The following is a 24190-nucleotide window of genomic DNA, read 5'->3' as shown; positions in this document are numbered from 1 at the left end:
AAGTCATGAAGCCCCACAAAAACACTCTGGGGGATCCCTGATTAGGCCTGGAGCCAAAGCAAAGAGAGAAGCATGATCTGTTACTGTCTGTTGAAGGGTAGGATGTCATATTTGCTCAGAGGAGAGCCCAGACCTTGACTACTGCTAGCTTGCCTGTGGCCCTTACTGGAAGTCAGGCATGGTTAGTTTCCCGGGTCTTCCCTCCAATCGTCACAAACCCTCTGAGTTAGGCTATGTGTCATTTCCTTTGTGCAGATGAAGGGACGGAGCTTTAGTGACTTTTCTCAAGGCCCCACAGGGAGTCCTGGAGGAACCAGCCCCTCCTCTGTCCGGCTTCATAGCCCAAGCTCATAAACACTGCACCCGTGCTCGGGACGAGATGCAGGAGACCAAGGCAGCTTTCTGGGATTGGGTAAAGGGCTGTAACGCATTTGGTGCACCTTACATGGCAGGTTCTCTGCTCTGAAGTATTTTCCTTATTTGAAGCGGGAGAGAGAATTTGAGGAGGAGCTTCTGGAGTGGAGAACGGGAGGTGTACTCAGATCTTGCCACTAGGGAGCGACATAACCCTTTCTGGCTGGTCTGCCCAGAACTTGGCTCTGCCTTAGGCCTGGTGTACTTGGAAGAGGAGGAAATACCTGCAGATTTAGTTCGCTTCCTTTTAGATCCAGAAATTCCCTGCCGAGTAACGGCTTCGGGCTGCCCCCTGGAGCTCTCAGGGTATGGCCCAAAATGCCTTCCGAAATCCTAGTTCTTGTAGTTTCTAGGGCTCCCCTCCCCTTTCAGTGTCCCTCAGCACACGGGCATATTGCAAACAAGGGTGGAAAGTGTTCCCCGGTGTGGTGTCAGTTCCTTCTCCCCTTTTTGTGTCCTTTCATGTCATGTGACACATGGGAGAGGAGGGAAGTGGCATGGCGGTGAGGGGACTCTGCAGGTCCTTGGCCCGCTCAGGTGCAGTTGGTAAGCCCCCCCACCCACCATAAAACCTCCTCAATGAGCAGGCCCCCCTCATCCCCACGTCCCTCTAGCAGAGGGCTCCCAACCTTGGCTCCACATCGGGATTCCCTCCAGAGCTTTTAAAGATACCTGTGTGGGGGTCTTACCCTGATCCATTCTGATTTAATTGGCTTGGGTTGCAGCCTGGATATGGGGAGTTTTAAGGGTTGCCCAGGCATTTGTAATGTGTAGACAAGGGTGAGAGAGACTGGCCTAGCACAGGAGGGTTCTGTCCAAGGCCAGCCGGGGACGGGGTAGAAGCTTACTTCTCCCTTGTGGTTTGGGAAGGGGCCAGATCCCTCCCGGCCTGTGGACCCCCTCACTGACTGATGCCTCTGTGTCTGCTGAGGACAGTCCCTTAGTGTGACACACCAGCCTGTCACTGCCCCCTCCAGTGCACCGCCTGGCCCTCCCTACCACCCCTGCCCGGTTCTCCATCCTCCCAGGACTGCTTGGCCTTCTGGGAACATGCCATGCCCTTTTGTACATCTGCATCTTTGTTTCCACCCCCAGCATACCTCTAGCACCATATAGTCCCTGGGGAATGGTAGTTGTTGAGGTGTCCTCACTGCAGGGACCTTTCTTGTGCATCCTGTGCACACAGTAGGCGCTCCATAGGTATTGGGTCATGGCCTGTAGGAGGGCACTTGAGGAGCCCAGCCCAGGCAGCTGACAGACTTCTGAGAATGGAGGTCATGGACCAGCTGCGCTGCTGTGGCTAGGCCAGGAGGAAGCCGGGAGGGTCAAGGCCACTGGTGGCACTGGCCTTGTGCTTGTAGGCCCTCAACAGCAGCGATGGTCAATGTGAAAGCAGGTGAGGCACGGGAGGGAAAATGTGCCAACCAGCACTGTTTGGGGAGAGACAAGGGGGCAACTAATTCGTTCTGGCTTCAAAGCTGAAAGTCCTGAATGCTGGTGACCTCCTCAGGCTGGAGTAAACCAGGGTGGTTGGCCACCCTGTGGACACTAAAGGCTGTGACTGATTCCAGGGCACCCAGGAAGAGGGGACTGTGGCTGTGGAGGATGTCTCCCTGACCTAGCAGTTCTGTTGGTGGCGTCTCCCCAGCCCCTCCTCCTGGAGAGCTGACAGAGACTTGCCCAGGCCCAGCAGGGAAGCCTTCCACCTCCTCAGCCTTGGGTACCCCGCTACCAGAGCCCTGGCATATGCCCAGCACCGTGTTAGCTGTTTCAGGGCAGACAGAGGGGTTGGGAGCAGCCTCTGCCCTCTGCGGCTATAGCAGTAATTAAAGAGGCACGAGCCAGCAGTGAAAGCCCTGAATCTAGGATGCAGATGCCTGGCCTCAAGTCGCAGCCCTGCTGGCAGCAGCCACATGGCAGGCACCTCTCAGAACCTAGCTCTCTCCTCTTAGAATGGCAGTAACACCTGTCTTTGTCCCTTCCCAGGGTGGACATGGGGCCCAAATAACCTAGTGTTTGTAGCAGACTCCAGAGGTCTGAAGCAGTGCTTCTCAGCCTAGGCCACTTACGGGGGAGCTTTAAGAAGTCTTGATTCTGGATCTTGCCCCCAGAGGATCTGAGCTACTTGATCACGGGTGTGGCCTGGATTTGAGGATTTTTTTTTTTAACCTTCCAAGAGATTTCTCACGTGCAGCCAAGGTTGAGAACCTCTGCTCTAAATGCCTTCCAGGTATGATAGGTTATTCCTGTTTAACTGGAAAGGCAAGAACTAGTTGCATGAAACAAGCAGAGGGCAAAGTAACATCAGAATCTCCCAAGGTGGAGGGACAGCAGTTTAGAGTGGCTGTCTCAGTGGGGCATTAACTAGGAAGGGCTTTCTGGGAGAGAGCGAGGTGATGGCTGCGGGATGCTTGAGGGAGAGGAAGAGTCATGGGAGAAGTTGAAGGGGAGGGGGCTGGCATGGGGGAGTTAAGTCTAATCAGCCTCTAAGTGTCAAAGGCGGCGAGGGAGAGCCGCTGGGAGGGCTGACTGCCATCGTCTGCTTGGCTCACAGCCCATCGGAGAAGTGGTTGATGCTCAGAGGCTCAAGAAGCCTGAAATGGAGCTGAAGCCTTGGTGGGCTGTCGCTCATCAGGGGCGAGCAGGTGTGGGCTGTGCAGAAGACGGTTCCACTCCCCCTTCCCCTTTCCAGCCTGGGCCATGGCCCCCCATTCTTTCAACCAAGACATCTGGGGCAAGGCCTAGCCTCTGGCTCTGCTCACCTCCTGGCACCTGTCGGCATGCTCTGCTAAGAGTTCCTCACGCTAGGGCCTGTGCAGGGACAGGGACAAGGGGTCGGAGAGCTGGGACCTCTGTAAGAGCAGAGGATAATCATCGCTGTCCCCTGGGCCTCTCCACATTGTTGTGAATATCAGAAGATAAAATTCTGAACGCTCCTGGGTGTTGTCTGAGTTCTTGCTGCTACACGCACGAGTGGGCGCAAAGTCCGTGTCCAGGAAACCATTTCTTTCCTCTCCCTCCTTCACCGCTGTGGCAGGGAGCAGCCTCTCTGACCTCGGCCCACAGGCCTTGGGAGACCCTTGGCAGGCAGCCCCCGGGGCAGAATTCCAGATTGGGAACCTTGGCCACCTCCTCGAATGAGAAAACATCTTGAAACAAATTTTCTGAGATCATCCATTTGGAGGGAACAGCACTCAATTAAAGATGTGGAAGGGCTGGGATAGTCACTTAAGGAAAAAAAAAGAGCTCACCCCTAGTATTGTACCCTTTTAACATAAGAAGTCGATTTAATAATTACAGGAGATGTCACAGGGCAGGGTAGATACCCAAGAGGAGAGCTTATCCAGATGGGGGCGGGAGTGGTGTTGGAGTGCTTCCTGGGGGAGGGAGGACAGGGGCCGGGTGGAGAATAGGTCAGTGGCCCAGGATGGTACTGACTGACGACCTCGGAGGACAGCCCTCCCTGGGGAGGGGTGCAGCTTTGAAAGGGAGGAGTGTGAGCTCAGTTCTCAGCTGGCGGGGTTTCAGAGCGGCCTGTGGAAGGAGTGGGGAAGTATTGGGGAGGAAGCTGGAGCTGGGGGTGGAGGAAGGCCCTGCTGTGAACACAGATGTAAGGATCCTTAGTTGTTGTCCTGAAACCGGAGCAGTGGGAAGGATCCCTGCGCATGCCCTGAGCTCTGTGGACTCAGGAAGGAGGAGCGGGGACGCTCCTAAGCCGGCCTCGCCATGAGGGTCTGGGTTAAAGCCTGCTCTCTGATGTAAGTGTACAGGAGGGAGGGTTTGCTGGGGCTCCGGGTAGCCGGTCTTTCTCAGGAGCACCCGGGTCTGGACTCCTCAGACATGGAGCAACCACCAAACGGGCACAGGTTGTGGAGGCAGCGGCTGGCACTGCCACATCCCCTGAGAGCTCACCACAGCTCATTTGTGACATGCTGATGAGACTTGGTGGAGAAGCTGTTAGTCTAACGTGTGGTGTGGACAAGCTCAGCTCTCCTGGGAGGACCTGGCCACCAAGGACCTTGACGTGATCTTGTGAGATGCAGCTAGCACGACGAGGGTGGTGGGATGGTATTTGTGATGGGGTTGGCAGACATGGCTTAGAATCTTGACTTTACCACTTCTTAGCAAGATAACCTTGGGCTTAATTGTCCAAACCTGTTTCCTCATCTGTGTGATGGGAATAATAATAGCTACCTCATAAGGGTGGCTTATGTGCCCATATTTGAGGTCTTGGCAGTCAGTGGAAGTGATTTGTTAAGAGGCAGAAAAGTTTAAGTGGTTGGAATCAAGCAGGCCTGGGTATGCTGTCTGTCATTATTGTGTTACCTCAAGCAAGTCATACCACCTATCCCAAGACTCTGCTCTCTTATAGGGATAAATTATGCCCATCCCAAAGGGAGGCTGGGAGCCAGTGAACACTGCAGTGTATATAAAGTGCTTCTGCACAGCCTGGGACATAAGAAGATGGTAGCCGAAGGGTTTTTTAAAATTGTTAATTAGCATTGTACAAGACCTAGGTCTGGTCCATTCTCGTTCAGCTGGCGTGGCTGTTAGTCAAGGACTCGATATCCCTAAAGAAAGTACAGCAGACATTCAGAGTTAGACTTTATTTGTGAACAGGTATGATGTCGTGGATATAATACTGCATTTGGCATCGGAAGATCTGAATTCAAATCCCTGCTTTATTACTTATTATCACTCGCTTACTCTCTCTTCCTCTCAGCCTCAGTGTCCTCAGGTATGAAATGGGGATGGTAATAATGACCTATTTCACAGAACTGTGGTGAGGACAAAACGATCAACTGCGTGGACCAGTGAGGATGCTCTGGGCTGCAAGCACCGGCAACTCCAAGTAGCTTAAAGAACTAATGGAGCTGACGTGGGCTGCAGGGTTGGTTGATTCAGGGCTCAGAGATGTCATCCAGGGCAGGCTTGGGACTGCTTAGGTTCCCTGAGAGCAGGGATGTAGGAGAGGTGAGAGTGATGACTGAAAGGTTAGACTAGAATTGTCACCTGCTGAAGTTCATTCATTCAGCCATTCAGTAAATACTAATCGGGCACCCACTATGTATCACCATGGGGCTGGGCCTTGTAGTACACGCGTGATTCACGAGGGCCCACCTGCATTAGTTTTGCATAACATGTTACACAGAACATAGGGGCTTAATATAGCAATACTCCACTGTTATATCTCACCGTTTCTAAAGATCTGGAACTAGGACAGGGCTGGGACGGCTCATCTCTGCTCCATATTGTCTGGGGCTTCAGCTGGAAGATTCCAGGGCTGGGGATGGGAACCATCTGAAGGTTCAGTCACATAGGTGCTTGATGGCCGCTGAGCTCCTTGGCTGGACCTGTCCACTAGAACACCTGCACGAGGCATCTCCATGCAGCTAGGGCTTCCACACAGCATGATGGCTAGGTCCCAAGAGTGAGCACCCCAAGGGAAAGAGCCTGGGGGGAGCTGTATCCTGTTTATGACCAAGCCGCAAAAGTCACACACCATCCGTTCTGCCATACTCCTTGGTCTATGACAGTCACAAGCCCCCCACTCCCTTTCGGAAGGAAGAATGTCCGTTACGGGAGCATGGCGGGGGGGCAGCTGGGAGCTTCAGGAACGTCTGTCTGCGTGCTCAGATGCCCCCAGGCTCAGGAGCAAGATGCCCCGAGCAGCAAAGGCCAGCGGGACTGCGGGCTGCCGCAGCATTTTACCTGTCTCAGAACCTGCTCAGCAGCCTGAGAAGAGCCGGGACTGGTCCCTGTGGGGGACACCCTGTGCCGTGGTGGGGTAGTGCAGTGGGCTGAGACGTGGGGCTGATGAAATCAAAACTCAGGTTCCAAATCCCAGAAGAGAGGATAAGTGGAGCTGGAAGGGTCTTAGGGACCTGGGAGAGTGACTTGCTAGGGATCACTCAGCCAGTTGGTAATAACAGATCTGAAATCAGAATGGAGGTCCCCTACTCCCAGTCCAGTGCTTCTGCCATTTCACTCCTGCCATGGGCATTCTCACCTTGCCAGCTTGTCCTAATCCTAGCCTGTGGCCCTCGCCCGAGCTACAGTCCCACTGCCTGGCACTGTACCATACTCTTGCCATGCACAGCTAACTCAGGGTGGCAGGAGCCATGCCAAGTGTTTTCTGATTAGGGGGTATCTCCCCAGGCCCCTCAGATATTGACGTGACCTGGCACGCACATTGCCAGATTGTGATGTCCCTAAGAGAATGCAGACAGGTGGACAGAGCCCACGAACATGGCTGAAACGGCGCTTCCAGAGGTGCCCGCCTGCCGCCCACAGTGAAAGCCTGATGGTGGGTGGCATTCTCCCCTCGGGTTACCCATTGGACCATGTTTCATCCTCCCAGAGTCAGTTTCCATGGAAACAGCAAGTTCCTTTCCTATCATTTTCATCCTTAAAGATTTCCACCAGAGCTGTCTGTGCCTGGGCTCCTCGCCCAGCTGCTGCATCAGCCGGCTCCAGATCCCAGGTTTAATGGTGAATTGTCAAGCTGCCAGGTAGAGCCGCCTGGGATGTCTGATAACGGGCATAGCCCTTAAAAACGACCATATAATCACTTCTTAACTGGGTTAGGCACTTGCTCCCAGTGGCTCCCTCTTGCTCCCATGTCAGAGCCACCTCCCTCCTCTCCCCTGCAATTTGGCATTGGAGGTCTTCCCCGTACCCCTCTGCCCCATCTCCCAGGCCAAGATAATTCTTTTTTTTTTTTTTTTTTTGGCTGCATTAGGTCTTCGTTGCTGCGTGCGGGCTTTCTCTAGTTGCGGCGAGCGGGGGCTACTCTTCGTTGCGGTGCCCGGGCTTCTCATTGCGGTGGCTTCTCTTGTTGCGGAGCATGGGCTGGAGGTGCGCGGGCTTCGGTAGTTGTGGCACACAGGCCCTAGAGTGCACGGCTTCAGTAGTTGGGGCACGTGAGCTCAGCAGTTGTAGCGCGCAGGCTTCAGTAGTTGTGGCTCGCGGGCTCTAGAGCACAGGCTTCATAGTTGTGGCGCATGGGCTTAGTTGCTCCGCAGCATGTGGGATCTTCCTGCACCAGGGATCAAACCCGCGTCCCCTGCATTAGCAGGCGGATTTCAACCACTGCTGCACCAAAGCCAGACACTGACCCAGGTGGGATAAGGAAGCCTCCAGTTTTCTGGGGACCAGGTACACTCAGGGAGGAACCCCACCCTCACAGCCGCAGGGTGGGCTGTCCACCCCTCCTCCCCTCTCTTTCCCAGCCAGCCCTGTTCCTGGCCTCTGTGTAGCACCTCTCCCTCTGGGCTTTTGCCTCCCTGCTCCTCCTCTCTAGCCATCACCTCCTTTACACCCCAACTCCAAGTTCACCCCCACCAGGATGTCTTCCTTTCTAAAGCATTTTTCTCAGTGCAGCTCTATTTGGTTCCTGCAGTATAACTTTGTATATATTGTGTCAGGGAGAGGAGGAGATTCCTGAAGCTATTTTTCTTTTTAAAGCTATTTTTTTTTCCGGTATATTTTCTTTCTATACTGGAGAATTCTTGTCATGGGCGTATGTTGTTTATCTGCCCAGCATCCCCTCTTTGGACTACAAGCCGTTATCCCCTTCTGCTGATAACATAATCTCTCCTTCCTATGGAAAAATCTGTTCCATGGGATTCAGCTAGGACTGCCTTCTTCAACAGGGGGAAGCCCCTGAAGCAAGCCTGGCCTATCAGAGGACTCTGTCAGTAGGCGCTGGTGGTTGGTTCAGGGATGACCACATGACCATGCAGAGCCAATAAGAATCTTCCTTGGTATTCTTACAGACAGTGCTGGCTGCCCCACCAATGTCCTTTCTCCCTTTGATTCTCCATAACAAAACCCTAATTTTATTGGAAGCCCAGTTGAAAATACTTGCCTCTGCAGGCTTTCTTGCAGTGGGAGTAGTTATGTCACCCAGTTCTGGTCAACAGGATGTGGGGAGAAGTTGCTGGAAGGGACTTCCGGGAAAGTTTCAAAAGGAACAGACTCAGACTGGCATGGCCCCTTTAGTACTAATTCTAACTGATCACTGCCTCCGTGAGAGCAAGACATCTTAACCTGGAGCTTTCGTTCCAGCCATGTGGAGAGGCTGCCTGAGAATGAAGTCCTCCAAGAGGAAAACACAGCCAAGAGATGGAGAGAGAGGGAGGGAGAGATAGAGGAGAAAAGAGAGGGGGGAGGGAGGGAGAGAGAGAGGGAACAATATCAGTTAAGCCCCTGGACTGAGCCATGCCCTCAGAACTTCCCGATTTAGGGAGCCAGTAAATCCCTTTCCTACTTAAGCTGGTTTATACTGGGTTTCTGTGTCTTTCATTGAAGGCTCAGAAGGAAACCCTCTACAAGACCAAAGCCATGCCTTTGTCTGTCTCTGTTCTCTCCTCCCAAGCTATTTACATTATAAGATGCTAGATGCAAAGCTGACACACAGTAAATATTAACTCAAATAGACCTTGAGCCCCCCAAATTTTTGTCTTGACAGGAGTCAAAGTAGAGCTTGGAAGGACTTGATTTCTGAACCAGACTCATTAAGGAACACATTCATCAATTCTCTGTGGACGTCTCAGGCCAAGCACACCTCGGATGCAGTGCATGGCTTGGAATCCCTCCTCTTCACCAAACCATTCCTTCAGCGCTCACCTCCTCCAGGTAGCCTTCCAAACCAGGTCTTAACTTCATCACCATTCCTCCCTTTGTGATTCCTTGCTTTTGCTAACACTTTGGTCCAGCTGTACTTGGTTAGATGTATTATTTGAGCGTAGCTGTGTGTGTGTCTTCCCTCTCACCTCACCCCTGGCCAACTGACTAAAGAGCTTTTTAGAACAGGGGCTGTGTCTCCACCATCAGTCTAGGAACCTTCTGGGGACGGGGACTCTAACTCCCCTATTAGATTGGGGATCCAGATGCTGCCTCTCCTCACATCAGACTAGGCACTGTGCAATCTAGAATCATCTCTCCATGCCTCATGAAGCCTCGTCAGCAAGGCAAGAAAATACGGTCTGACCTACAACCCCGTAGAAATGGAGAGTGGGAGGAAGAGGGGTAAGAGTGACCCTCCTCACTCACAGGAGGGTCCATCTTAACCTTCAGGGGAAAACTGATGAAAAGCCCATAAGATTAGTCCTGGATCAGAATGTTATTCAACAACTCCAGAAATATTCTAACTCAGCTCCTGTTCCCTCCTGTGTAGCAGCGTAAACAGAAACCTCCCCACACAAGGCCAAAATTCTGCCTTATAAGCTTTCTTGCTTCCCTTGTTCCTTGTCTGTTGGGTAACAATGAATCCTTTATTGGGAAGCTTGTCAAATCCACGTAGACGCCGAGGGGGTGGCCATATGCTTTCTGTCTCGTGGCTCCTGTTGGATGGCAGCCCTGGAGTAGCCTGTGTAGTTGACAGTGCTGGTGGGACACAATACCACCCTCCCGCTCTCTTCAACACGCTACCCTGTCTTTGTACCTCCTGCCCCCATTCCAACACTCAAGCCTTCTCAACAGCAGCTGTGCAGTGAGCCATTGTGGAGGAAGGATGCTAACGTAAGTTCTCAAAGAAGGTGATGGATTCCCAACAAGGGTCAGAGAAGGTCATTCGGGGAGGGCAGAGCCTGAGTAAAGCCAGTCTGAGCACGTGGGTGAGGCTGCTCTCGGAAGTACAGGGGGCAGGGAGCCAAGGTGAGGAGGGGCCAGGTGGAGGGGGCATGAAGGGCCGGCTTGTTTGGTGGGAGAGGAAGGAACTGATGAAAGCCCTTGAATGCAAGTTGAGTCTGTATCTGGTAGAAAAAACAATGGGGAGATGAGGACAGATCTTGGATGGGAAAGAGACGTGATAAAATTAGTGCGAGTGATCCAGTCATCTGCATGTGGGAGGCTGAGTGCTCGGGGAAACGGAGGCGAGGTGCTAAGCCTGGATTCTGCGGCAGGATTGGTGTGCCCGGTGATGATTATGGAAGTGGGTTGGAGCTGGGGTCCAGGTGAGTGACTCCTCATCTTTTAGACAGGCTTCGTCTCTTGGAGGAAGGTGCTGGGAGCTCTGGCTTAATTCCCCAAGGGGATGATGGCTCCAGGAATGGGGGCTACTGCTTTGGGGATCTGTTGCTGCCAAAAGTCAGTGGATCTGGGTGATCCCGTTCAACCCATGGAGAGCAAGGCTCCTTGTCCTCAGCTGCACCTGGCTGACCTCTGCCAGAGGTGTGTGTAACCTTAGAAGTCACGAAGCATTCTGAAAGTGTTTCCATTCCCACGAGGGATAAACACACAGAACAAGAGGAATCATTCTTACTGAAGCCACTGAAGTATGTACTTAAGGATCAATAAGATTACTCTTGCAGATCTATGCTTATTCAACATTCATGCAAGAAATAGTGATTAAGTGTCTGTTATATACAGGCACATTGCTAAATACTGTATATGTAGCTATGAGTAAGACTGACGTGGGCCCTCCCCCGTCAAGCATTTTGTAATTTATAGAAATAGGTGTCTCTGAACTTGTCCAGGACTTTCTTTCCATTGGCAGCAAGTGGCCAGAGACCTTGATGAAGACAGGAATGGGGTGCAGGCTACCAAGAAGCTTGGGCCCAGGTAAACCAACTTGCATGGCAAGGGCGCGCCTTCAGCCTCCCCCATTTTACCCGCATTCATATCACACACCAAATAAGGAGAAAGATGGGACACATTTGCACAATAATTCAAGACAGGGTCTCCATGGCAACAATTACCCAAAAACCTACTCCTGACAGCCGCAACAGCAGGAGCTAGCAGAGAAGACTCTGGGGGTGGGAGATGTGCGTGGGGGCTCAGAGGACGGCTTCCTTTTATTCTTAAACTGAAGGAAGTGCTGATGGCAGGAGCCAAGGCATCTCAGAGCCTGACTAAGCCAAGAACCGTTGGAAGGGGGAGCTGGAAGGAGACTTAAAGATGAGCTACTCTGAGGCCTAGCTGCAGAACACTCCAGGAGGATGTGTCAGCTCAGGGGTGAGGACTGGGCCATCAGGGCATCGTCCCTCCCACCACCCACTTCTGGTGCACAAGAGTTCTCCCTGCCTCCAGAGGTCGTGGGATGGGGACAAGGGGTGGACCCAACTTCCTGGGAAGTCAGGGGCTCTGGGGAGTTTGAGTCTGCCTGAAGACTGAGTCCAGTCCATGAAAACCCCCGCGTGGACACGGGTTGAGAGAACATGGGCTCTAGCCCACTCCATCCCCCAACTTGCTGTATGACCCCTCAGTGTTCCCAACAGTGAAATGTACAAGCTACCTTGAAGAACTGGTACAAGGCTGAAGGAGTAGTGTGAGATGGGAAATGCTTTACCAAAGTAAATTCCAGTGCAAAGACAAGAGGTCTCCATGTGTCCAGGCAGGACAGCCTGACAAAATTAGGCGTGCCCAAGGCTCTCCTCCACAGGCAGAGCGTCCTAGGACAAGTGAGTCAGTGTCAGGAATGCAAGGGGAGACCTAAGTGTGGCCAGAGAGCAGTACCAGGGAGCTGGTGGGAAGGTGGGGGCACAGGGTGCCTTAGCAGCAGAAGCATCCTCTGCTTCCTACCAGCAGACAGATGGACAGACTGACAGAGCAGTCAGCAAAGTGCGTGACCTCCAGTCTTTAAATTTTTCAGAAGAGGTTTGGCTCAAAAGGAAAAGTATTCTGCTTTCTTTTTTGGAAAAGCCTAAATCTACCACTACCCCACCCCGACTTCTAAGTTTACTTCTCTTTGTCTGGTAGTGCTCAAGAGCCACTGACTATTTTTCAGAGCCTGTAGATCACGACCACACTTAGGTCCCCCATTGCATTCCTGACCCTGCATTAAAAACGCTGGAGAAAGGAGACGTTCTCCATCTTTCTTTGGGAAACTAAGAAAAAAGACAAGTTGACTCTATCTCTAGAGCAAAGAAGGCTCTGCTGCGTTTGGAAATAAAACTTCTCTACCAGCCCCCACAGATAGCAATCCCTTTACACTGAATTATGGTGAGAACGGATTAAGCTAGAGTATTTCCTGAACACTTTTTTTGTTCCAGGCTCTCTCCTTTGCCCTCCCACTCTCCACCCCCAAAACTTTTCTCCTCTCTTTTTATCCCTTTAACCACGGAAAGTCCTTCCATCCCTGGGGGTCCCCAGAAGCCAATCCTCCCACCCTGGAGCTGACTTCCCTCCCTCACCTTCTGGACTGAGCAGGGAAGAGAGATGCAAGAGAGGGGCCATCTGAGGAAGGTTGGCTGGGCCCTCAGGCAGGACCTCACAGGGTGGACTTCAGAGTGACCATCATGGTCCAGGCTTCAGTAGGGTCGAGAAGTTGGGCCAGGACCCTCAAAAGTGGCCAGCCTCTCTGGACTGACCAAACTCAATGATGAGCAACCAGAACACCACTTCCTAAACTCAGGATGGAAGGGATGGAGGCTGCCTTTTCAGTCACTGGACTACCCATGCTCACTATTCTGGGGACTCCTTTCTTGGAGTCAGGAGACCAGGGAAGCCAAAATAAAGATCAGAAAGCCACTTGGAGAACAGAGAACCAGAGCAAGAAGGCAACAGACCTGAGTGATGCAAAACCCAGACCAGAGTGAGTCACCTCTTCATTCACTATTATATCATCCACTCAACAGACATCTGGCGTCCCTGCCATGCAGGTGCTAGCTAGGTACTGGGGACACAGTAGCGGTGGTGGGGGTGGCAGTGGTTGGGGGAGGTATGGAACTCTGTGAGACACTCTGTTAAGAGAATGAAAAGGCAAGGCATAGGCTGGGAAAAAATATTCACAAATCACAATCGGCCAAAAGACTTGTATCCAAACTATACAGAAGTCAACAATCAGAAACTAACAATCCAACTTGAAAAATGAGCAAAAGACACGTCACTCAAGAAGACATGCAGATGACAGATGAGCCCATGAAAAGATTTGCAACACCACCATTCATTAGAAAATACAAATTTAACTCAATGAGATATTGCTACACACATACTAGAAAGACACATGTACAAATAAACAAAATACAAAAAATAATAATAACCCTGACATTACCAAGTGCTGGTGCGGATGCAGAGCAACTAAAACATTTGCACGTTGCTGATGGGAATACAGAATGTGACATCCACTGTGGAAAACAGTTCGGCAGTTTCTTGTAGAGTTAAGTATATACTTTCTATATGACGCAACAATCCCCCTTCTAGGTATTTACCCAAGGGAAATGGAAAACTTTCATACACATACCTACAAAACTGTACATGATTGTTTGTGATGGATTTTTCATAATCACCAAAAACTGATACAACCCAAATGTCCTTCAACAGGAGATAGATAAAAATCAAAAATTAATTTAAAAAATCTGTGATGCATTCATATGATGGAATACTACTCAACGATTAAAAAGAATGAACTATTGAGACACGCAGCAATGTGGATGCATTAAGCTAAGTGTAAGAAGCCAAACTGAAAAGGCTATGTATCTTATGGTTCCATTGATTTGACATTCTGGAAAAGAAAAACCATAAGGACAGAGAACAAGTCAGTGATTGTCAGGGGTTAAAGGAACGAGGGAGGATTTGACTACAAAGTGGCAGCTTGAGCAACTGTGTTTGTCTGGTAGAACTGTTCTGTATCTTGATTGTGTTTGTGATTACACAACTCGAAGCATTTGTCAAAACACCCAGTACCATACACCAGAAAAAAATGAATTTCACTGTATATAATTTTAGAAATAAAAAGACATTTATAATGACTACTTTGGGAAGAGTTAAAAAGAAACAAGGTGGAGGGCCTCCCTGGTGGCGCAGTGGTTGAGAGTCTGCCTGCCGATGCAGGGGATGCGGGTTCGTGCCCCGGTCTGGGAGGATCCCATGTGCCGCGGAGCGGCTGGGCCCGTGAGCCATGGCCGCTGGGCCTGCGCATCCGGAGCCTGTGCTCCGCAACGGGAGAGGCCACAACAGTGAGAGGCCCGCATACCGCAAAAAGAAAAAAAAAAAAAAAAAAAAAAAAAAAAAAAAAGAAACAAGGTGGAAATAAAATACTAGACAAGAAAACTTGGTATATGGGTGAGGTAATCAGAGTTTAAACATTTGAAGTCTTTGTTTTATCCAGGATGAAGACAGAGATATTGACTAATTTCAGACTCTTTCATCAAGGATGCTGTTAAAAATTGAAGGTAACCTCTAGAAGAACAGAAATAAAATGCATAACTTCCAAACTAGTAGAAGACATGAAAGAAGGCGGGGGGGAAGAAGCAAATAAAAAGAGTAATAAAAACAGAACACTAGATAAGACGATAGAAATAAATCCAAATATATTGGTTATCACGATAAATGAAGCCAGAGGAAACACACCAGTGAAAAGATTATATATGTTTTAATCCAGCTGTATTTTATGTACCCAAGATATATTGACAGAGAAATCCTGCAAGAAAAGGGTTGAAGAAAAGATACGCAAAGAAAATATTAACCCAAATAAAGTTGGTAAAGAAATACTAATATCCAACAAAGTGTGAAGCCTTTAGTTAATACCTGCTGTATGCAGAGCCCTGTCCTAGGCCTGTGGGGTAGTATGTGAGAAAAACATGACACCTATCCTAGGGGACTGTAGTTAGGGCAGTGACCACGTAACTCTAAATTATATAGTCAACAAAATACTTGTTCAGTAACTCTGTGCAAACCCAACAAGAGGTGATATTTCTAAGGGATAAGGGAGTGGCATACTTGGAATTTCAAACAAAAATTATTTATTGATCAGTGTAGTGGTTGGTTTCCAAAGACACTCCCCAGTGAACCACGCCTCCTGGTATTGATGCCCTTATATAGTCTCTCCTCCCACAGTGGATCTGGACTGGCCCTGGGACTCATATTAATAAATAGGATGTGGCAGAAAAGAAATATGCCAATTCTGAGCCTAAGGCTTATGAAGGCTTGGAAACTTCTGCTTTCACACTTCCTGGGAAGAAAGCTGATGTGTAATAAGTACAGCTGTCCTGCTGTAGAGACCGTGAGAGAAGCACATGGAGAAGGAGATGCCAGAGACTACTAGGAAAAGAGAGGTCCAGCCATCCCAGCTGAGCCCTGACTTCCAGCTATCCCCACCAATGCATCAGACTTGGACACTAGCCAGATGACCCCTGGATGACTGCAGTTCCTGCTGATGTCACGTGCAGCAGGGGAACTGCCCAGCTAACACACGGTTGCCCAGTCAACCTACAGAACCGTGAGAGATAATAAAATGGTTATCATTTTAAACCATAAAGTTTTGGGGGTAGTTTGTTTTGCAGATATTAATAACCAAAACAATCACTTTCAATGTATGCTTGCTAATCATTTTCATAAACGATGTTACTTAATCCCTTCAGCAACATTAAGAGGTACATGTCGGGATTCCCTGGTGGCGCAGTGGTTGAGAGCCCGCCTGCCGGTGCAGGGGACACGGGTTCGTGCCCCGGTCCGGGAAGATCCCACATGCCACGGAGCGGCTGGGCCGTGAGCCATGGCCGCTGAGCCTGCGCGTCCGGAGCCTGTGCTCCTCAAGGGGAGAGGCCACAACAGTGGGAGGCCCGCGTACCGCAAAAAAAAAAAAAAAAAAAAAGGTACGTGTCATTAACCCCTATTTTACAAACGAAGAAACTGAAGCTTGGAAAGCGTGTCTTATAGCTGATAAGGAGCAGAAGCAGGGCTTGAATCAAGGGCCCTTCTTGATTATGGACTCCACACTCCCAAACATCCCATTATGTCGACAAATGGGGGAGTTGAAGGGTGAAAAACATGTTTCAGAGCGAATTGCGGTGTCTGTGTCCCTCCTAGTGTGAACTCCCTTTAAGCTTTCCTGTCTTTGTCTTTTTCATCCTGTGATACTGAGGAGTGAAGCAGATTCTGGAAAGATAATCAGATAAGTAGGAGGATGATATAAGTTGGAGATTTTATTATAGTTTTGACACATTTCATGACAAGCACTAATCATCCTCAGTGTTCAGTTGTCACTTGAGAAAATGTAAATGCTGCATCTGCTCACAGCCTGTCTTTTCTTCCAGACAAAAGAACATATGTTCCTAACAAGGGAGTGTGCTTTGTTCATCATCCTCAGTCCTACTAGAGAAGCCTGAGCCTTGGGACAGGTGGGGATTGGCTGAATATGTATGGGCTCTCCTGTCCCCTGTAGCCCAGGCCAGCTTCCCAGGACTCTTCTGGCCCATCGGACGTTAGGGATCATCTTAGTCCCCATCTTAGCTTCATTGATGAGGAAACAAAGGTCCACAGGGAAAGTGTGGCTTCATCAAAAACCCATTGACAGCAAATGTCAGAGTCAGGCTGGGACCCCATCTCCAGATTCCTCCTCCAGTGCTCTCTGAACTCCAAGACCCTCTGGAGTCTCCTCTCCAGCTGCAAGCAGGTTCCTAGACTCCTGATGGAGGTGGCCTGAGTCCGCCAGTCTCTGGGAGTGCTGAGAATAGCCATGATCTATTGAGAACAGGATGTGGCCCAGGAGCTCAACAGACATATGTTCAGCACCACAGACAGCTCCACTGGCCTAATTTACTTAAGAGGCTGGTTGCCCCTCGAGGCGGAGTGTCATGGGAGAGAGAAAAGTACTGGAATGATCTTAGAGACCACCTAGTCCAGCTCCTTGCTTTGTATGGGAGGAAACCCAGGAACAGATAGAATGACTTGTCCAAGGTCACACGGCAGGTCAATACAGAGCCAGAGAGGAGGGCCAGCAGCCCTCTTCCTCACACCTCTTCAGGGCCCTCAGATACCTGATTCCCATGACTTATTAACGGCACAGCCAGAGCTTGGATCAAAGTCTTCAAAATTTAAATCCCTTGCCTTTGGGGATGGCAAGAAAAGAAAAAAAGAAGTAAAAAGAAACTGAAAGAGCACCCGGCCCTGATGGGAAGGTCTGTGATTTGGCCTCTAACTTCAAGTTTTTTTGTTTTTGTTTTTGTTTTTTTTTTGCGGTACACGGGCCTCTCATTGTTGTGGCCTCTCCCGTTGTGGAGCACAGGCTCCGGACGCGCAGGCTCAGCGGCCATGGCTCACGGGCCCAGCCGCTCCGCGGCATGTGGAATCTTCCCGGACCGGGGCACGAGCCCGTGTCCCCTGCATCGGCAGGCGGACTCTCAACCAACTGCGCCACCAGGGAAGCCCTAACTTCAAGTCTTTGACAAGACCTTCCTACTTCCCCAAGGTGATGTGGCATTTTAGAAACAGTTTTGTTACCATGGCAACCTCATTCCAGGTTTCATCTCCATGGCAATTCATTGGAGTTTTTCACCCTTTTGGTAAGTACACATGTGACTGCCAATACATACATTGCAGAAAAGTTAATATAAAGCCACATTTTTAGAAGCGTCTCATTACTTAAGTCTGCAGTCAGGAGCATAACAAGGCAGGTTCCAGGGGAGACAGGGCCCATGGCATCAAGGACCCAGAGCAGTCTTTGGGGCAGGTATGCCCTCTGACTGCCTTTGCAAACCTCTTCTAATCTTTACAGATCAGTGTGTCTTAAGCTCACCACGGCCATAAATAATTTCTCCTTTTCTGTATCATCCCAGTGCCCTGCTCATGACAAAGCCTCAGAGTTGGCTCTGGTGGCGAGAAGTGCTCAGAGTTGTGGCAGACCTTGCTTTTCTGATCTGTGAGCTGTGAGTACCCCTTCCGACCTGACCTAATCTGACACCTATTTTCCAGGATATCTTCATGGTTTCTAGTCCACTGAGGGCACCCCTTATGTTTTCCTGCAATGCTATAGATTTTCTTTAATATCTGTCCCAGTGTTTATAATGACACAGAGCTGGATGGAGTGAGTATATAGTCAACCATCTCGACATAACCCTCTCTTTCCCTCTCTACTTTTAGTGTTTTGGGTAACTTTTCTTTTCAACTTATAGCCTGTTTAATGATGGTGGTGAGTCGTTAATTTCTCACCAACATCTTCATCATCAGTAGCAGTACTATTTCATGACTAAGGAGTCACCATCACATTCTGCAACAAAGAAAAGTGAGAAGTGCTCCCCCAAATATCCCCACATCCTGAACAATGAAACAGAAAAATCAAGGTATGGTTTAATTTCAAAATTTCAATCAAAATCATAAAATGTGCCAGCTCTTCACTTTCCAAATATCTTTTGGACTCAGATAGACTTGAATGTGGGCTCTGGTTCCGTTGATTCTTTTTCTTTTTCTTTTTCTTTTTTTTGCGGTACGCAGACCTCTCACTGCCGTGGCCCCTCCCGTTGCGGAGCACAGGCTCCAGACGCGCAGGCTCAGCGGCCATGGCTTACGGGCCCAGCCACTCCACGGCATGTGAGATCCTCCCAGACCGGGGCACAAACCTGTGTCCCCTGCATCAGCAGGCAGACTCCCAACCACTGCGCCACCAGGGAGGCCCTCCATTGATTCTTAACTGTGGTTTCAGAGGAATGACCTAACAGTCCGAGCCTTGTTCTCTTCAGTGGAGATGACAACCGTCTCTGCCTTGCAGGAATTATTAGATCTGGGTTATGAAAAAAATAGAAAGGATTATGAGATAAAATATGAAAAGTGCTTCACACCATTCCTGGCATGTGGAAGATCTTCTCTAAGTGGCAATATTAGCACCTAAAAAGGGAATCATTACCATGGAATTTTATTTGCCTCTGACTGAAGTGAACACTTACCCTCCTTGTGTTTTGTTTATTTGATTACATGTCTTTGATCCCTAAGATGCATGACGCCCCTTGAAAGCAGAGGCTGTGTCTTCAATTCAACCAAGTCTTGTGATGTTCCTAATCAGAATAAAGCATCATGCTTGGCACCACAGAAAATGCACACACAGAGAAGACAGTTCTGGTCCTCGAGGGTAGTGTAGTGATGGAGCTCTAGCTCCCCACAGAGCTGCAGGGGAAAGCAGATGCTGCCTCAGGGGAGGGACCCCACCCCCCCCGCCCCAGCTGCCATCTCAGAGACCTGGACACTTGCCTGGTTTGGCCTGCCCTGGGCTGGGTTTGGGGATCCGGACATCCCATGTACCTGGTAAGATCTTGATTGGCAAGAGAGGATCGTGAGCTGCACTGCTGAGTTGGGGTCTGGGGAGAGTTTGGGCAGAGCGGCTCCCAGAAGCCAGCCCAGCATGGCTCTGTGTGAACTGGATTCAGACAAACAGGTGGGAAAGTAAGTGGATGTTGTGATGTGAGCCCTTCCTACTGTCCCCCATTCCAGAGGACCTCTTGCTAGTGAGAGCACAAGTGACCCCAGATATTCCATCCCTGACTCAGAGGAAGGGAAGCAGAGGGTCTGACCTAGTCCCTGAGACCCTCAGTACCCGAGGGCTAGTGGTTCTGAGGAGCAGTGCAAGTACCCGGGGCTGCAGGCTAGACTCCAGTTCTGCTATCGCCTTGCTCACCCCAGTGCCTGCACGGTACCTGGCCCACAGGAGATTCCCAGTAGACACTCGCTGAAAGGATGAACAGGGGCAAGTCCGTTAAATGGAAACTTAGTTTCCTCTCCTATAAACAGGCTCATGGGACAGTGTGTGCTCTTACTCACCGAGCTGTTGTGGACAGCAAACAAGAGCATGTGGAGGGAAGGCTGGAGTCACAGGCAGGGCTGAATCCTAGCTCTGCCCCTTCCTGGCTGGGTGACCTCAGACAACCTCTTAGAGCCTCAGTTACCTCACCTGTAAAATGGGAGCAGTAATGAAACCTTCCTCAGCAAGGTGGGAGCTCAGTGCTCAGCTCATTAGACACGCGATACATTATTTTTGTCCTGATTATGAGAGTGCTTTGAAACCTATAAAATGCTTTGCAAATACGAGTTACTATTTTTCTGTCCAAGATCCCTTTTCAGAGAACCAAATATATCTTGCCGGGGAAGAGTTCACACCCTAAACAAAAATAATGATAATCATAATAATTATCTTTATTGGCTGTTTATCACATGCCAGGCACTATGTCAGCTACTTTATACTCATCATCTCATGGGAGCTATGGGTACTATGGCTTCCATTCTATAGATGAGGAAACTAAGGCTCAGAGAGATTGAATTACTTCCCCAGAGTCACAGAGCTAGGAAGCAGGGAGGCTAGGATTTCAAAGACCAGCATCCAGGACTTCTCTTCTGAACCCAGGACCTCCAGAGATTTGGCCCCTGAATCTTGGGCAGCCCTTGTTGGAAGATCTCTCCCTGCACAGGGGTGGGGAGTGAGGAGAGGGCATTGGAGAACCAGGCTCTTTCTTGGTCCAGTGCCCGATGCCGCAGGCTCAGGATTCTGATCTAGTCCTGCCTTTCCCCTGAAGCACTATGCTTCGTGCACTCGCTCTTTTGTAACTAAGGGTCCCCACCCCTGAGGTTTATATGAGGGAGTTCTGTAAACACATTACAGGACATCAGGGCTTCAAAAGAACTAAGATGGACTGCAAGAGATCTCAGCCTCCACCCCCTCCCTGGACCCCACTCACACTTGCTATTTTTCTGTTTGGGGCTTGAGCCCGGCTTTGTGTGCACCTGCCTGTGTGTGCATACTTGTACACATGGGTGTGCCAGGCATGGGATGGAGTGCACAAACACACGTTAGTACGTGTCTTCATTGTCCTTTTTCTTCTTTACAGTGAGAAAATCCTGCAAAGCTTCCCCATTAAGGCTTTCCTTTTTCAGCAAATTCAGGAAACTTAACTCTTGAATCCCCTTCTCTTGCCCCAGTCGCAGATCCATTTTATTAGAGGGAAGTGCTCGTAGTGTTCGCTCCAACTTGGTCAGCCAGAAAAGTGTCTAAGCTGTGTCCCTGCCAAAACTCCCATTTTTCCCGTCATTTGGGTGAACGCCTGCAGCTCTCTGAACTCCATTCTTCAGGCCATCGGGTCAGCCAGGCTCCAGACAGCTGTGCTACACAGAGCCAGATCCCCAGGTTGCCCCAGTTGTTCAAGGCTGCTCTCACCAGATCAAGCTGGGCTACTTGCAAGTCACCCCAAACCATCAACGGAACATTCTTCACATTGTGGGTTTAACTCTGCAAGTAGTTTCTGGCCCCTATCCTTTACTGGACTGACCTAACTGGATGAACTCTCCTAGGTCTGAAATTGGGGTGGTGGGGTGGGTGTGGGTGGGAAGATGACACATCCTAATGATAATGATTCTTTTTTTAATAGTTATTTATTATTTATTAATTTATTTGGCTGAGCCGGGTCTTAGTTGCTGCACGCAGGCTCTTTTAGTTGTGGCATGCATGTAGGATCTAGTTCCCCGACCACGGCTGGAACCCGGGCCCCCCCTTCATTGGCAGCGTGGAGTCTTAACCACTGGACCACCAGGGAAGTCCCTAATGATGACGATCCTGGTTACACAGGAGGGCTCAGGAGCCAGGAGGATTCTGAATCCTTCATAATCAGTGACCATCTATGCTTTTGTTGAGATGCTGTGCCCCGCCCCCCAACCTCGTAGGGAACTAGTGTTGGAGACATGAGATGGCGCTCCCTATACTTCTCTTCCCAAAGCCAAGTAAGGCTTCAGCCACCTTCCTTCTCATTCACCTTCACTTCCACCCATGGCAAAAGAGAGAAGAGGGGGAGAAATCCACTAGAGCCCTCCCCCCAAATCTTCCAAGCACCAGGGTGCCTGAGTGGGGTTGGCACTGGGGCTAAGGGGGATACACACAAGCTACAAAACCCAGCTTTCTCTCCTCCTATCTCCCACCCCCCCGTTTCAGTTCTTCCCCAGACCAGACACTTGCAGACAGCAGAGCCACTCACACTCCCCCTTGGCTGTGAGTGCCGAGGTTCTAACTGCTTAACACGGCTTTAAGGAAATTCTGCACCTGTAAGAGGTGCTAGGGTTCTGGGCAGCAGGGGGCATCTCATAATAGGAGGTTCCAAATTCCCTGAACACAGCTACATTGGAGGTCATTTGCTCCATTTTAAACATCCTGGGTCCTTCAAACCACAAAGCCCCCTCCCAAGCATACATTCCCCCCACCCAAACTCTCCTCCCCATGCTGCAAGGGCACATCTTCAGAATCTGCTCACCTACCCTCTACAAGGGTAGCATCAAGCAAGCCCTTACATGGGGCTTTTGGCCCTATAATTAAAATTTCCCTCGATCTAGACCGCTGCCCACACATTAATTAAATTTTATTTGCCCACTGTCCTGATGTATTATTTTTGCTATTTTCTCCCTTTTGGACTCAAGTAATTGATTTTTTTTTCCATCTCACGGAATAGATTCAAATTTTCCAGGGATTTAATTGATCTCACCAGTTGTCCCGCCAGCCTGCAGGACCTGCCTCCCTGGCTGTCCGCGTAGAAAACACGACCTTTTTTCCTCCCCGGCGGCGGCTTCCGAGTGGGGTCTCAGGAGCCCGCGACCAGCCCCGACAGCTGCCCAGTCCTGAGGCCCGGCGTCCTGTGACCTGCCTAAAGTACTTGCTAGTAGGCTACACACCGCCCACCCCCGCCAACACCCCCCCCCGCAACATACACACACATCCCACAGGAGTGCGGGCGGAAGCCGCGGGAAGCCCGACGGCTGTAGCTTTACTGCAAGATTTCTTCTCAAATGCGAAATCAAGCCACCAAGCTCAGTGACTCGGATTCGTCAATAGCGGCGTCCCCCCCGCACGCTGCTTGGAACTCGCCCCCACTCCACCCCACCTACATACACACAAAGTTCCCACGCCAGTGACCTCAGCCCCAAGTGCATCCCACAACCTCGCCCACCCTGCCCAGAACTTCCTCTCAAAGTAACAGTTAAGAACCCCCATCCTCTACCCTCCCACCCCCCAACGCTGGACCGCACGCAGGACCGAGTCGGGTGTGGAAGTCCCTTCCCGCGCCGCCGTCTAAGGTCCCGCAGTGGCCCAGGCCCGGGCGCCCGGAGGCACGTCGCTGCCCCTCGCGCTGCCCGCCGAGAGGCGGCGGCAGAGCCCGGGGAGGGGAACCAGGGTCCTGGGCTCCCTTCTCCGTCTTCTTCCAGCCAAGCTGCCGAGGGCGGGCCGAGGCGGCGCTCAGTACAGCCCCAGGATGGCAGCGCCCACGTCCTTGGAAGGCCGGCGTTCCTGCATCAGAAAGTTAATCATGCTCTCCGACTTGATGAGCAGGTTGCAGCCCAGGAAGAAAACGCCGAAGACCACGGTGAGCGACAACACGCAGAGCACGGCAATCTGCGCCACGCGCGACACCCACAGGCTGCGCTCATCCGGAGCCAGCCCCGCGGGGACCCCGTCACTGGCGGACAGCGGCGCGCCCCCGGGGCAGCAGCCCAGCCACGTGCCCAGCCCGTGGCTGCGGTTCCCCACGGCGGCCCCGCCGCCGCCGCCGCCCAAGCCACCCGCCGCCTCCAGGCCGCTGTGGTTCAGGAAGGTCGCGTTCATCGCCGCTCGGCGCCCGGGGTCTTGGCGCGCGGTCCGGGGCACACCGGGAGGCTCTCCGGCGTCCGCGCTCTCGGAGACGCTCGGGTCCACCTGTGTGCGTGGAGAGCAAGAGGGCGGGGGGCTGCCCGCGCGCCGCACCCCTCGGGCTGCCGGCCCCTGGGCACCTGGCGGGAAGCGGCGGCCGGGAGAAGGCAGCAACAGGCTTCGCGGGAGCCGGAGCGGCAGAGCCGAGCGCGCCTCGCCGCACCGACTGCGCTGCTCGCACTCCCCGCCGCCCCTCCCCTAGCAACGGCCCCGCCCCCTCCTTCCTTCCCCATCCCCCCCCACCCAGGCCCTGCAGCGTCCTTGGGGGGCGGGAATCCCGCAGCGATCGCAGCTCCCCCAGTGTCCCAAGGCTGGAGGGGGTCGGGAGATCAGGGCAGCCCCGCCCTCGGTCGGCGAAGCTCGACACCCTCGGGGCAGCCCTGGTTCCAGCCGGGAAATCTCCCA

At 51.3% G+C, this 24190-nt stretch overlaps 1 protein-coding gene across 1 annotated transcript; it reads right to left on the bottom strand.

Annotated features, from left to right (window-relative positions):
- Window positions 1-23128: 23128 nt before the first annotated feature.
- Window positions 23129-23701, bottom strand: RPRML (reprimo like; the record flags this gene model as incomplete). Its single annotated transcript, XM_082604252.1, has 1 exon — window positions 23129-23701. The coding sequence occupies one exon, from the start codon at window positions 23699-23701 to the stop codon at window positions 23336-23338; it is 366 nt and encodes a 121-aa protein (XP_082460378.1). The 3' UTR covers window positions 23129-23335.
- Between the last annotated feature and the right edge of the window lie 489 nt (window positions 23702-24190).

Source organism: Mesoplodon mirus (genome assembly GCF_964341445.2).
Source record: "Mesoplodon mirus genome assembly, chromosome: 18".
NCBI classification, from domain to species: Eukaryota; Metazoa; Chordata; class Mammalia; order Artiodactyla; family Ziphiidae; genus Mesoplodon; species Mesoplodon mirus.
This window is presented reverse-complemented; position numbering and strand designations above follow the sequence as displayed.